The sequence below is a fragment of the Pongo pygmaeus genome, chromosome 8 (assembly GCF_028885625.2).
Source record: "Pongo pygmaeus isolate AG05252 chromosome 8, NHGRI_mPonPyg2-v2.0_pri, whole genome shotgun sequence".
Classification (NCBI taxonomy): Eukaryota; Metazoa; Chordata; class Mammalia; order Primates; family Hominidae; genus Pongo; species Pongo pygmaeus.
This window is the reverse complement of record NC_072381.2, coordinates 73,198,926-73,214,083: the sequence shown is the minus strand read 5'-3', so window position 1 is coordinate 73,214,083 and position 15,158 is coordinate 73,198,926. Positions and strand designations below refer to the sequence as shown.

Sequence of the window (15,158 nt, the reverse complement as noted above, 5' to 3'; positions counted from 1 at the left end):
GACATAATTTTACACACACACACACACACACACACACACACACACAGTTTTTTGTTTGAGTCTCACTCTGTCGCCCAGGCTGGAGTGCAATGGCGTGATCTCGGCTCACTGCAACCTCCGCCTCCTGGGTTCAAGGGATTCTCCTGCCTCAGCCTCCTGAGTAGCTGGGATTATAGGTGCCCGCCACTATGCCTGGCTAAGTTTTGTATTTTTAGTGGAGATGGGGTTTCACCATGTTGGTCAGGCTGGTCTCAAACTCCTGACCTCATGGTCCACCCACCTCGGCCTCCCAAAGTGCTGGGATTATAGGCGTGAGCCACCGCGCCTGACATATTTTTTTTTTTTTTTTGGAGTCAGAATCTCTGTCGTCCAGTCTGGAGTGCAGTGGCACGATCTCGGCTCACTGCAACCTCTACCTCCTGAGTTCAAGCAACTCTCCTGCCTCAGCCTCCTGAGTAGCTGGGATGACAGGCATGTGCCACCATGCCCGGCTGATTTTTGTAGTTTTAGTAGAGATGGGGTTTCACCATGTTGGCCAGGCTGGTCTTGAACTCCTGACCTCAGGTGATCTGCCTGCCTTGGTCTCCCAAAGTGCTGGGATTATAGGCGTGCCCGGCCTGACATAATTTATATTAATCAACTCTTGAGATACAATTTTGAGAGCCAAACCTGAGAGGATGCTAAAAAGTCCTCTGGATATTATAGGGATTCCTAAGTTTATTACCACATCATTACAAGGTACATGGGAGCGACCTTTGGTTATTAGCTATCACAACAGCAGACTCAACCTATGTAGGTAGGTTTCTTTTACTTTGTCTTTGTGGGCAGATGATTTATGTTAGCTGCACTCTTGTAGAACTTGAGTAATAATGACACTAAACTCTTGTGTCTTTTAATGTTGAAAATATCTTCATACACCAAATATTTCAAGTATTTTTTGTGTGTGTTTGTTTTGAGAAAGAGTCTGGCTCTGTCACCCAGGCTGGAGTGCAGTGGCACAATCATGAGTCACTGCAGCCTCAGTCTCCCAGGCTCAAATTATCATCTCACCTCAACCTCCTGAGTAGCTAGGATCACAGGCATGTGCCACTAATTTTGCACCACCCAGCTAATTTTTAGAAGAGATTACATCTCCCTATGTTGCCTAGGCTGGTCTCAAACTCCTGGGTTCAAGCAATCCTGTTGGCTTGGGCCTCCCAAAGTGCTGGGATTATAGGTGTGAGCCACTGAGCCCAGCCAGAACAGTTAACCAGGGTAATTATTCCCTCTGAGGTAGTCAAGTAAAAGTTTGATTCTTTATTTGCATAGTGAAATGATGAATACTTTTTTGAAAAAAAGAACACTAAACAATATGAATAATCAAAATGGTTGTTGTTGGTTTTTGTTTTTGTTTTTGGTGAGCCAAAGTTTTATTTATTCATTTGAAGTATTCTTTGATGACATCCTGGCCTGAGACTCCTTGCCATAGTTCTTAACTACTGCACAACTGCAACCAACCACTTTACGGGGTTTCCCCCGTCTGTCAGTTTTATAGAGGCTTACCCATTCCCCAGTTTCTTGTTGTCATCAACCGGGGTTCAGCACAAAGGGCCTCCACCAACTTAACATACATGAGCTCAACACAATTAGATGCAAGCACACAAAGATGAGCTTGGTGCCTGTCTAAGGCTTTGGCAGCTTTGTGAATTCCACATGCTAGGCCATCATGGATGAGGGTGGTCGTCAGCACCTCTTGTAAAGCAGTAGTAACGTCCATTATACCTCCAGCAGCAATGCCTTCCTCAGCCATGGTGGTGAGTGAAAATGAATCTTGAATATACCCAGGCCGCCACCTCCGTGCAACTCAGCAGCGGCCAGGAAAGAGCTCAAAATAGTAACTTTTTTTTTTTTTTGAGATGGAGTCTCACTCTGTCACCCAAGCTGGAGTGCAGTGGTGCGATTTGCCTCTCTGCAGCCTTCACCTCCTGGGTTCAGGCAGTCCTCCCGCCTCAGCCTCCCAAGTAGCAGGGATCACAAGCATCTGCTACCACGCCCAGCTAATTTTTGTATTTTTAGTAGAGACACAGTTTCGCCATGTTGGCCAGGATGGTCTTGAACTCCTGACCTCAAGTGATCCGCCTGCCCCGGCCTTCCAAAGTGCTAGGATTACAGGCAAGAGCCACTGTGCCCAGCCTCAAAATGGTATTCTTAAGTAATTATACTAAAGATGTCTATCAAAGTCTTTTAGGACATAGTTCATTCTTTTTGCTTGTTTTTAAACATGTTTAGTGAGATATGTTCTTCCCCAATAGGTATCATTTAAAGGATGTGATTGTTGGAAAAATTTACTTCTTATTAGTAAGAATAAAAATACAACATATGGAGTTACAGCTGATCAAAAAAGAGATCACAGGAATTGGTAAGTTGAAAAGAGTATGTAAATTAAAATTCTTTGTTTTAGTTGACATTTTTAAAATCTTAAAATATTGTTTAAACATAATTAATTTGATATCCACATTGAGTACTAATTTTGCTAGTTAATATTGCTGGCAGTAAGTTATTTAATTTTTTTTAAATTAATTTTTGATTGTCCGGAATTTATTTTTTATAAAAAATTAATTTTTGAATAGGTAATAAATTCACATGGTTCAAAAACAAAATGTAAAAGAGTATACAGTAAAAAGTATCTTATTTCTGTACTCTAGCTACTCATAGGTAATATGTTTATTATAAATTTAAAAATCCTCAGTGGAGCAGGTCAAAACTCCTGTGCTGATTAGTAGTGGGATTGTGCCTGTGAATAGCCACTGCACTTCAGCTTGGACAACAGAGTGAGACCATTCCAAAAAAAGAAAAACAAAAACAAAAACTTTGCAATTAGTTATTATGTATACAAGCAAGTACCTATGTATAAGACACACCCCTTTTTACTTAAATGGTGGTGTATAATGCATACTTCGCTTTGCCACTTAGTAGTGCATCTTAGAGAACTTTCCATAACAATGTGTAGAATACTTTATCTTTTTAATAGTTTTCCATTTTATTGATGTACTAAAATTGAACCAGTCTGCTGTTTGTGGACATACTGGTTGTTTCCGGTCTTTTGCTATTATAAATAATGTCATTTTGCACGTGTGCAGGATAAAATCTTAGAAGTGGAATTCATGGGTTAAACAGCATATTTGTTTATAATTCTTCCGCCCTTTTTGTGGCGAACAGGGTCTCACTGTGTTGCCCAGGCTGGTCTTGAACTCCTGGACTCAAGCTATCCTCCCACCTCTGCCTCCCAAAGTGTTATGATTACAGGCATAAGCCATTGCACCTGGCCATTTATAATTTTGATGCATGTTATCAGTAAGTCCTCTTTAGGGATTATACCAGTTTGCATTGCTATCAGCAGTGAATGTAGGAGAGTGCCTCTTTTCCCCTATATTCTCATGAGCACAATGCTGTAAAAACTTTTAGCCCATTTGATGGGTAAGGGGGAGATACTACTACATTGTAGTTTTGGGATTTTTCTTATGGATTATTTTTCCCCCACTGCTTTATTGAGGTATAATTGGCAAATAAAAATTGTATATATTCAAGATGTATGATGGAATGTTTACATTATGAAATGATTACTACAGTCAAGCTAATTAATATATTCCATTATAGTTTTAATTTTCAGTTTTTTATTGAGGATGAACATCTCTTCATATGAATAAAAACAATTTTTATTTTCTGTAAGCCATTCATATTCTTTGCCCCATTATCTATTGGACTATTCTTTTTCTTACTTATTTGTAGAAACTATATATTAGAGAAATCAATCCCCCTCCACCTTTTTTTTTTGAGACAGGGTCTCAGACTGTCGCCCAGGCTGGAGTGCAAAATAGCTCACTGCAGCCTTGAACTCCTGGACTTGAGCAAGCCTCCAACCTCAGCGTTGTGGGTAGCTGGGACCACAGGCGCATGCCACCACACCCAGCTAATTTTTTATTTTTTGCAGAGACAGGGTGTCACTATGTTGCCCAGGCTGGTTTCGAACTCCTGGACTCAGCGATCCTCCTGCCTCAGCATCCCAAAATGCTGGGTTTACAGGTGTGAGCCACTGTGCCCTGAATTCCTTTTTCTAATATTAAGGGTAGCAAAAATTTCCCTTGTTTGTCTTGTTTGTGGTGGTTTATGCCATGTAGAAGTTATTGATGTTTATGTAGTCAGATTTATCAGTTTTTCATTTTATGGCCTCTGGGTGTTATGCCATGGTTAGAAAGGTCTTTTTCACACTGAAGTTCTAAAAATAATTTTCTGTGCTTGATTCTGCTGAAGTAATATATTGTGGTTTAGGGATTTTGTTTCATTTTTAAAATTTTAATTCATTTGAAATGTGTTGTGATGTAAGAGGTGAGGTATGTATCACCTTTATGTTTTTCCAGATGGCTGATCAGTTGTCCTGATATCATTTATTGTTTCATCCCTGCTTTTTGGTTTTAATATATAAATATATAAACTTGCTTTCTCCTCTAACATTGTTGGGTGGTTTTTTTTTTTTTTTTTTTTTTGGAGACGGAGTCTCCCTCTGTTTCCAGGCTGGAGTGCAGTAGCGTGATCTCGGCTCACTGCAACCTCTGCCTCCAGGGTTCAAGCAATTCTCCTGCCTCAGCCTCCTGAGTAGCTGGGATTACAGGCTCACGCCAACATGCCTGGCTAATTTTTGTATTTTTAGTAGAGACAGGGTTTCACCGTGTTGCCTAGGCTGGTCTCAAACTCCTGAGCTCAGGCAGTCTGCCTGCCTTGGCCTCTCAAAGTGCTGGGATTACAGGCGTGAGCCACCGCGCCTGGCCTCATTGTCGGGTTTTTTGCTGAAAGTAATTCTAGGCAACACTTTATAAGAACTTATAAATAAAAAACAAAGTTTACCAACTGGATTAAAAACAATGTTGCTTATGTGCAAAAAAAAAAAAAAAGAATTTACAGTCAGTATTCATAATTTAAAACATCTGATTTCTTTTATTATTATTATTTTATTTTTAAATAAAATTCTCACCCAAGGCATGATCTCAAGAGGTCCTGAGAACATGTACCCCCACATGTGATTTCTTAATCTCCATGTTTCTACTTGCTAGTAAATTTAAATGATTTTAAAATCACTTCAAATTCTCCTTTGTTGTTTCAAACAACTTCAGATTCTCCTTTGTTGTTTAAAATTTGGCCAGGTGCGTTCACTCACCTGTAATCCCACTACTTTGGGAGGCTGAGGTGGGCAGATCACTTGAACCCAAGGAATTCGAGACCAGTCGGGGCATCATGGTGAAACCCCATCTCTGTCCCAAAAAATACAAAAATTAGCCAGGCATGATAGTGCACGACTGTAGTCCCAGCTACTCAGGAGGCTTAGGTGGGAGGATTGCTTGAGTTCAGGAGTTTGAGACAAGCCTGGGCAATATATTGAGAACCCATCTCTACAAAAATTGAAAAAAAAAAAAAAAACAGGCATGGTGGTGCACACGTGTAATCTCAGCTACTTGGGAGGCTGAGGCAGAAGGATTGCTTAAGCCCAGGAGGTTGAGGCTGCGGCGAGCTATGATTGCACCACTGCACTCTAGCTTGGGTGACAGAGCGAGACACCGTCTCTAAAAAAAAATAATGTAGTGGAAAAATAAGAAGGCATAAGGCTAGTAATTACATTCTGGAATATTTAAATTAATGTTATTTACATTATTGCACTAGGACCCAGTACCACAACAGAAACAGAAACAATCGCCAAATATGAAATAATGGATGGTGCACCAGTAAAAGGTAACACACTTCTCAGTTACTTCTTTTGTATAGTACAAACAGAAGTGTTCATGGCAGTTCTATTTGTATTTATTTAGTGTGAAAGTATCTTTGAATTCTTAAACCATTCTTACAATGATAGCTTTTAAGGTCATCTTTGTACAGCTGCAAAGAAGACTGTAATTATATTTCCTAGTCTGAAATAAGGTTTAATTTTTCAGTTTCAATTTAGGATTTACTAGAGACAGTTATATGTATCTATCCTCTAGTTTTGAATTTGTAATATTTTCATTGTCTTCTATTATACAATAGTTCATCTTTGTAAATCTTTTTTCTCCTGCTGACCACAAAATGGAGTATGGCTGAGCATTAATTCCTGTAGGTTTTTGGAGTCATTATGGCCCTCAAGAAAATAAGTAGTTCCATTACTAGATAATCTTCAGTATCTGAGACAGTGAAGCCAGTATTTATCAATTTTAAAATTTATGTCTGGGATTTCTTCACTATTTGTACTTACATCACAAAGCCAGTACCATTTATTAAGTGCCAAGTGTAGATGAGGCAATGTAGTCTTAGGTGCTCTAAAACTCTTTGAGCTAGGTGGCTGTGTTCCTTTTGATGCATGTATGTGTACTCTTGTGTTATGCAACATTACTTTGTAAAATTCCAGCAGCCACCAGTTTTTATGTAAAATTATGAGTTTTATATCTTTCAGCAAATTGGTGTGCGTGAGAAAATTATTATGTAAAAAATATTCAGGCCAGGTGTGGTGGCTCATGCCTGTAATCCCAACACTTTGGGAGGCTGAGGTGGGCAGATCGCTTGAGGTCAGGAGTTCAAGACCAGCCTGGCCAACGTGGTGAAACCCTGTCTCTACTGAAAATATAAAAATTAGCTGGGTATGGTGGTGCATGCCTGTCATCCCAGCTACTTGGGAAGCTGAGGCAGGAGAATCACTTGAACCCGGGAGGCGGAGGTTGTAGTGAGCTGAGATCATGCCACTGCACTCCAGCCTGGGAGACAGAGTGAAACTCCATCTCAAAAAAAAAAAAAACAAAAAAAATTCAAGGGCCGGGCGTGGTGGCTCATGCCTGTAATCCCACCATTTTGGGAGGCCAAAGTGGGTGGATTGCTTGAGCCCAGGAGTTTGAGACCAGTCTGGGCAACATGGCAAAACCCCCATTTCTATAAAAAATACAAAAATTAGCCAGGCATGGTGGCATGCACCTATGGTCCCAGCTACTTGGGAGGTGGGAAGCTCACTTGAGCCCAGGAGGCAAGGTTGCAGTGAACCAAGATGGCAGTACTGCACACCAGCCTCAATGACGGAGCAAGATCCTGCCTCAAAAAAAAAGAAAAGAAAAAGAAAAAAAAAGTTGGGCGTGGTGGCTCATGCCTGTAATCCCAGCACTTTGTGAGGCCAGGTGGGTGGATCACCTGAGGTCAGGAGTTCGAGACTGGTCAGCCTGGCCAACATGGTGAAACCCAGTTCTACTAAAAATACAAAAAAAATTAGCCGGGCATGGTGGCAGGTGCCTGTAATCCCAGCTACTCAGGAGGCTGAGGCAGGAGAATTGGATGAACCCAGGAGGTGGAGGTTGCACTGAGCTGAGATTGCGCCATTGCACTCCAGCCTGGGTGACAGAGCAAGACTCCATCTCAAAAAAAAAAAAAAAAACAAAAAGACTATGCAAAGAATTAGCCTTAGGAAAATAGAAGCAATGAGACTCTGAATAACAGTCTTTTTGGTAATAAAAGAATGTCATCATTCTGTCCATTTTTAGCTTTGATTGTATGAGTAACAAGTATTCAATAATTTATACACATGATTAGAAATTATGGTAAACTTCATGAAAGAAGATAACAAAACAACTTATAGAGCACTTATCTGTTGGCACTGTTTGAGTTTTTTAGGTATCTTAACCCATATGGTCCTTACACATTCCTTGTGAATACTATTATTATTCCCCATTTCACAGATGAAGAACTTAAACAATGAGTAAGTGATTTTTCCAAGGTCACACAACCAATAAGTGGTAGAGATTTGAAGCCAGGTATTCTGACTCTAGAACAGTAGTTCTCATCTAGGGGCAACTTCACCTCACAATGAATGTTTGGTGTTGCCTGGAGATATTTTTGGCTGTTACATTTGGAGAGTACTACTGGTATCTAGTGGGTAGAGGCCAGGGTTGCTGCTAAACATCCTGCAAAGGATAGGACCCTCCCCACAACAAAGAATTATTCAGCCCAAAATATCAGTACTACTGAGGATGAACCCTGGTCTTTGTTATTTTACATCTCATGAGGATGTGAAGCATTAGTGTCAACTCTATAGTGCTTAGTCCTACCTGTTATGTGACTATATTTAATCATCTTTAGAATTAAGTGGAAATTCCTTTTCTTTCAGGTGAATCAATTCCAATAAGACTATTTTTAGCAGGATATGACCCAACTCCAACAATGAGAGATGTGAACAAAAAATTTTCAGTAAGGTACTTTTTGAATTTAGTGCTTGTTGATGAGGAAGACCGGAGGTACTTCAAACAGCAGGTATGGTGCCACTTAGGCTGTTATTATGTTTTGCGGCAGATCTAAAAATACCTTGAAAGCACTCTTCTAAGCTTCATTGTACTGAGCGAGTGGGAGTTTCTAAATAAATAAAAACACTGTGGGTATGATAGATAAAGAAGTAGAGGAGAATAGAATCCTATGATAGAACCCTCCCCAATCATTCTGCAGTACTCCAGAATGAACTATAATTTTTCAGGGCTTTTAGTTTTCTCTTACAAGTTCTTTGGTTTTTGTTTTTCAATAAAAACAATACGTGCTGCTTATTTAGAAAAAAATAAGGTAATAACAAAGAATGAAGTAAAGGTCAGCAGAATTTCCACCACCATTGCAACTAATGTGTGTATGTGTGTTTACATCATATTATGGATATTGCTTTTTTTTTTCCTTACTGTTTTAAATTTTTTGTAGAGACAGAGTCTCACTATGTTGCCCAGGCTAGTCTTGAACTCTTGGGCTTAAACAATCCTCCTGCCTTGGCCTCCCAAAGGGCTGGGATTATAGGCATGAGCCACCATGCCCAGCTGTATTCTTTAATTTGCATTTTTACTCAGTAGTGTCTTGAATATCTCTTATCAACAAATATACATTACTATTATTATTACTATTTTTATTTTTTGAGATGGGGATCTTCCAAGCAATCCTCCAGTCACAGCCTCTTGAGTAGCTGGGAGGTACAGGCACGTACCACTGTGCCCTGCTGATTTATCCCTTTTAAACAATTCTATTATAAATGTCCATGAGATGACTGAATTCTAATAATTTTTTTTTTTGAGACAGAGTCTCGCTACAGGTTAATCTTTGTATTTTGTTTTTTGTAGAGACAGGGTTTTGCCATGTTGGCCAGGCTGTTTTCAAACTCCTGGCCTAAAGTGATCCGCCTGCCTTGGCCTCCCAAAGTGCTGGGATTACAGGCGTGAGCCACCATGCCCAGCCTCTAATACATTTTTTTTTTTTTTTTTTTTTGAGACAGAGTCTCGCTCTGTTGCCCGGGCTGGAGTGCAGTGGTGCGATCTCAGCTCACTGCAACCTTCACCTCCCGGTTCAAGGAATTCTCCCGCCTCAGCCTCCCGAGTAGCTGGGATTATAGGCATGCACCATCATGCCCGGCTAATTTTTCTATTTTTAGTAGAGACTGGGTTTCACCATGTTGACCAGGCTGGTCTCAAACTCCTGACCTCAGGTGATCCGCCTGCCTCAGCCTCCCAAAATGCTGGGATTACAGGCATGAGCCACCACGCCCAGCCGCCTCTAATTCTTTGTTTAATATACAGTGTTCATTATAAACTTGTTCTCATTTGAAAATCAATTAAAAGCTTTTGGTGAATTTTGAATGAAGATAGTAATTAGAATGGTCTTTTGTATTCTGAATCAGATTAATAAACATGTAGTTGAATGTCAGTTGAGTGTTCAAAGCTAAGTTAGAAATTATTCTGTGCTAAGTACTATGAAAAATACAAAAACTACCTTTTATAAACATGATCTGTCCTCCATGTTCTCACATTGTAGATATCTGGGAAAAAGAAAAATAATATAAACTAACAGAATACTTAAATAATAGTTTGACAGTAATTTAGAAGAGAGAAAACCTATTCCAGTATTGCCATCCTAATGTTGTATAATTAAACATATGTGATTTATAACTTCGAAATAAATTACATGATTTTTACAATTTCAAAATCAATTGTATATCATGGCACTATTGGAGGTAGTCTATTATTTCCCATGTGCACTTATTTGGATGTTTAAATTCTGATACGTTGGGGGAAAAAAAACCTCAGCCTATAATGACTTCATGAAGCAAATAATTTTAGGAATTTAGAAGATGGAAGTTCTCAGGATGGATTGGTTAGGGTAAGAGTTAGGTAGATAAATCGAGATTTGAAGACTGTGGAAGATGTAGGGCGAGTTTATTTGGATTGCATTGGAGGCAGAGAGTAACTCAGTTTGGCCGACGGGGGAAAATGGTCTAGGGAGGGAAGAGAATAATGTTGGTAAATTGGATAAAGTTTATAGAGGGGCATGAATACCTGTTTGGAGATTTATCCTGGAGGCACTGAGAATTACTAAAGAGCAATCCAAGCAGTGTGCGAGAGGATTAACCTGGTAGTGATAATGAAGTATTAGATAGAAAGGGCTCTGCCTCTCTTGCCTCTCAGGAAGCTGTTTTAATACCTAAGTGACAAGAACTTGAATTTGAATGAGGGCAATGAACAATTAAAGGATGGATTTGGGGAATTCTTTAAAGTAACAATAGGACTTCTTGACAGATTGGATTGATGGTGGTGGAATGCATGGGTGCTGGTGATAGGAGCACTAGAGGTAGAAGGGGCAGTCAAGATTAGAGCTGGAAGAAAGTGGATCAGTTGGAAAAGAGGAGGGCTTTTGTAGGGAAGAATTTAATTTTATTATGGTTAAAATTGAAGTGGCAATCATGATTTCCATGGTGAAAATTTAAGGCATCATAGAGATAAGGCATCATATCAAACATTAATTTGTTAATATCTTGCATTTGTTTACTAGGAGATAATTTTATGGAGAAAAGCTCCTGAAAAACTGAGGAAACAGAGAACAAACTTTCACCAGCGATTTGAATCTCCAGAATCACAGGCATCTGCCGAACAGCCTGAAATGTGAACTGAACAGGAGAAAAAAAGAAAAGCAAAAAACTCCTGTAACCCTTGAGATTAAGTTCAGCAGGTTAAAGATGGTTGCAGCCGGAGGGGGCGGAAAAAGGCCAAAACTCCATATATATTAGTCTTCCTTTATCTTACAGCGCTGCATTTATTTTATGATATAATGAAATGTTCGTTCATGTATATACATTTTTAAAAGTGCTTTCTTTGAAACACTGGAACTTTGTTAAGCTGCCTTTTTTTTTTAACTTCCTACTTTGATGATACGCACTCAGATATATATCAGCGTAAACATGAAAAGTTTTCATGTGAGTAGGCTGGTATTTGTAATTTTGCTTTCTTTCTGCATAATGTTGATTATAAATCCTTCTCTCTTTTCAGGCTAATGATTACCTCTTATTCTGTACATGCAAAAAATTAAATATTTTGTGTTTAAATAAAATTAGAAAACCTGAGTGGCCTCTTGTGTCCTGCAGAGATTTAAAACATGGCATCTCAATATTTTTGAGAACTACATTTGTTTTTAACGTATGTGTTTGAGAAAAGCATATGGAGTGTTTCACCGCAGGCACTTCTGAGTACCATTCCATGGCTTCCAGAATTTTATCCTCTTTGAGGTCTTCTGTGCTATGAATATTAGATTTCTTTCCCCAAGAGTTATGTGGCAGGTCATTATGTCCTCCTTTTTTTTGGCCATATTAAGTAACAGTTTTGCTATTTTCCAGTAGTACCGTTGTGTGTTTTCTGCAATGTGGAGTTGACTTAGGTTGGCATTTTAGATTTGTTAAAACTGTTTTTTCCATAAATATTTTGAAACATATTTATATATTTCAATTTAAGGAATCTTTTTGCCATGTGTATGCAAATATTATTTTCTTCATACATTCATTTTCTTTTCAGGGGAAAATTTTGGGATGGGGGACTCAGGAGGACCTGTGAAGCATGTAGTTATTTAGATCTGGGTAATTTCATGTTTATTAAACTCGAACTTTGGCCAGTTAAACTCACATTGAAACTTCATCCATCTCTTAATTTTTTAACACTAAATTCAAGTCATTTGTTTAAAGTCTCTAAAAAAGAAGATTGCAGTCATCCATTCATATGCATGGGGTCTGATAGCAAATACACTAAATGTGGAGTGTAGGAACCAAAATGAAACCTGCTGTATGGAAACTACTTTCACTTATGATTCATTGGTTTTTGTACCAATATTTTTTTATGCACTTCAGTGCAAGTCTTGTCAGTTAACCTTACTTTATGAGTAAGCTAAATAACCCAAATTACATTTCTTTAAACCTGTTTTACTACTATGGCACTTTGATAAAATGGTCAGGAACCAACTTTACTGGCAAAAGGGTCCATGTACCATGTGCTGGAGCATCTGTTCTACATGTGGATATCTATGAATGGTAATGTTTTCCTTCATGTAAGTGCCTATTCAGAGTTTCAAAATTTTAAAATGCCAAATATTTTCATGGTCATTTGCATGTAGTAATCTAGAAGATATTCAAAGAGATTTTGAAAACCAATTGTATTTAACCAGCCTCAAATTGTGCAACCATGATGTATAATAAAGAATTTGAAACAGAAACTGAGCTTGCTGTTTGCATGATTAAAATAGCTCTATTCTCAAATCTCTTCTCATTGTTAGATTTATTGTCAAGGATAGGATTGTTCAGTAGTTTAGGAAGCTGTAACTGTGATAATGAATTTTTATAAATATTACTGGTTTCAATTTTAAATAGCTGTATAATGTTTTTAATAGGCTGGCTTAAAACTCATACAGGATGCCTATCCGTTTTGCTCAAGACTTTTTGTAGCATAACCAATTTTAAAAATAATTCAAATTTAATATTTGGTGATTTCAGTCAAAAGTCAGCCAGTTAATTAGAAGTCATAAACTGAAAAAGAAATTTTGTGTCTTTAATGAAGAGTTACAATGTCTAATCCATTGGTTCTCAACCCTGGCTGCATATTAGAATCACCTTAGAAGCTTTTAAAATAACCAGGCCTGGGTCCTACTCTGACCAATAAAATAAGAATCTCAGAGACTGGGCCATAAGCATTAAAAACAAAACCACCTCAAAAAAATACCTGTAATCCCAGCCACTTCAGGAGTCTGAGGTGGAAAGATCACCTGAAGCCAGGAATTCGAGACCAGCCTGGCCAACAAAATGAGACCCTATCTCTACAAAAAAATTAACAATGAGCTGGGCATGGTGGCATGCACCTGTATTCCCAGCTACTTAGGAAGCTGAGACAGGAAGATCCCTTTGAGAGGTGAAGCCAGCTGGACTTCTGAGTCGCGTGGGGACTTGGAGAACTTTTCTGTCTTACAAGGGGATTGTAGAATGCACCAATCAACACTGTAGCTAGGATTGTAAAATGCACTCTGGCTAGCTGGAGGTTTGTAAAATGCACCAATCAGTGCTTGTGAAAACGCACCAATCAGGCTGGGCGCAGTGGCTCATGCCTGTAATCCCAGCACTTTGGGAGGTCGAGGTGGGCAGATCACCTGAGGTCGGGAGTTCGAGACCAACCTGACCAACATGGAGAAACCCCGCCTTGACCAAAAATACATTAGTCGGACGTGGTGGCACATGCCTGTAATCCCAGCTACTAGGGAGGCTGAGGCAGGAGAATTGCTTGAACCCGGGAGGCAGAGGTTGCAGTGAGCCGAGATCGCACCAATGCACTCCAGCCTGGCTAGAAGTTTGTAAAATGGACCAACCAGCAGGACGTGGGCGGGGACAAATAAGGGAATAAAAGCTGGCCACCCCCCAGCCAGCAGTGGCAACCGGCTCGGGTCCCCTTCCATACTGTGGAAGCTCTGTTCTTTCACTCTTCATGATACATCTTGCTGCTGCTCACTCTTTGGGCCTGTGCCACATTTAAGAGCTGTAACACGGCGAAGGTCCACGGCTCCGTTCTTTTAAGTCAGCGAGACCGCAAACCCACTGGAAGGAACCAACTCTGGACACATCTTGAGTACAGGAATTTGAAATTACACTGAGGTGATCATGCCACTGCACTCTAGCTTGGGTGACAGAGACACCATGTCTCAAAAATCTACCCAGAGTTGAGAACCACTGATCTAAACCATTAAAATTTTTATTTCTCTCACTAATGAAGAATTTTCTCATTGTTTTGATATTGCTAGGGAAGAAAAACTTTTACCCTCTTAGGATGAGTTATTGGGGGCCTGCAAATTAAATAAACAAGAGACATGGCCAGGTGCCTAACTCTTTGAGGCCAGGGTGGGAAGATCACTTGAGCCCAGGAGTTTGAGACCAGCCTGGGCAACATAACGAGACCCCATCTCTACAAAAAAACAAAAAACAAACAAAAAAAACAGGGGAAGTGGTGGGGCGTAAGAGTATTTACGGGAAAACAAATGACTTAGAAAAGATAAAATGAGCTCTTATGAAAATAGATGGAAGATAAAATTTTGTTACAATGTCTGTTCACGTGTGGTACCCATTTATTGTCTCAGGATAAAAGTTAGTCTTTCCTGGTTGTTCCCAGGAAGGGGATTTTTTAGCTCTTTTGAGAGCCCAGGCTTTTAGACAGCTAAGGGATTTCAAAAACAAGTGATTATAAAATTAAAGATGCTCTCATTTAGAAAAAAAAATACAGGTCTAAAATATAACATAATTATGGATTAGAACTGTTATGCAGCTCAGTATTAGAATAAAGCAAAGGTTTTCCAGGAGTGGTATTATGCCCCGGAAAGAAAGCAAGACAGAGCAGCACCATGTGAGTACCATCTGTACAAGTTCTACAAATGCGTCGGACAGGTGCCCCATCCCTTCCAGCTCTAACATTTCATGATTCTAAGACTAAATCCTTTTTTTTTTCTTTTTTAATTTTGAGATGGAGTCTTGCTCTGTCACCCAGGCTGGAATGCAGTGGTGCGATCTCGGCTTACTGCAACCTCCGCCTCCCGGGTTCAAACCATTCTCCTACCTCAGCCTCCCAAGTAGCTGGGACTACAGGCACGTGCCACCATGCCTGGCTAATTTTTTGTATTTTTGGTAGAGATGGGGTTTCACCGTATTAGCCAGGATGGTCTCGATCTCCTGACCTCATTGAGAGGTGAAGCCAGCTGGACTTCTGGGTCGGGTGGGGACTTGGAGAACTTTTCTGTCTTACAAGAGGATTGTAAAATGCACCAATCAGCACTCTGTAGCTAGGATTGTAAAACACACCAATCAG

The 15,158-nt window shown here is 39.6% G+C and overlaps 1 protein-coding gene and 1 pseudogene across 1 annotated transcript in view; one reads left to right on the top strand and one right to left on the bottom strand.

The window, feature by feature from the left end:
* Nucleotides 1–12,534, top strand: part of VPS26A (VPS26 retromer complex component A) — a 50,076-nt gene extending 37,542 nt beyond the window's left edge. Inside the window, exons 6-9 of the mRNA XM_054436638.2 lie at nt 2,292–2,398; nt 5,692–5,760; nt 8,147–8,289; nt 10,831–12,534. Of these exons, the coding sequence (XP_054292613.1) occupies nt 2,292–2,398; nt 5,692–5,760; nt 8,147–8,289; nt 10,831–10,944 (433 nt within the window). The 3' untranslated portion in view covers nt 10,945–12,534. The remainder of the gene's footprint in view (nt 1–2,291; nt 2,399–5,691; nt 5,761–8,146; nt 8,290–10,830) is intronic.
* On the bottom strand, nt 1,418–1,789 carry LOC129006691 (small ribosomal subunit protein eS12-like; annotated as a pseudogene).
* Nucleotides 12,535–15,158: the final 2,624 nt, after the last annotated feature.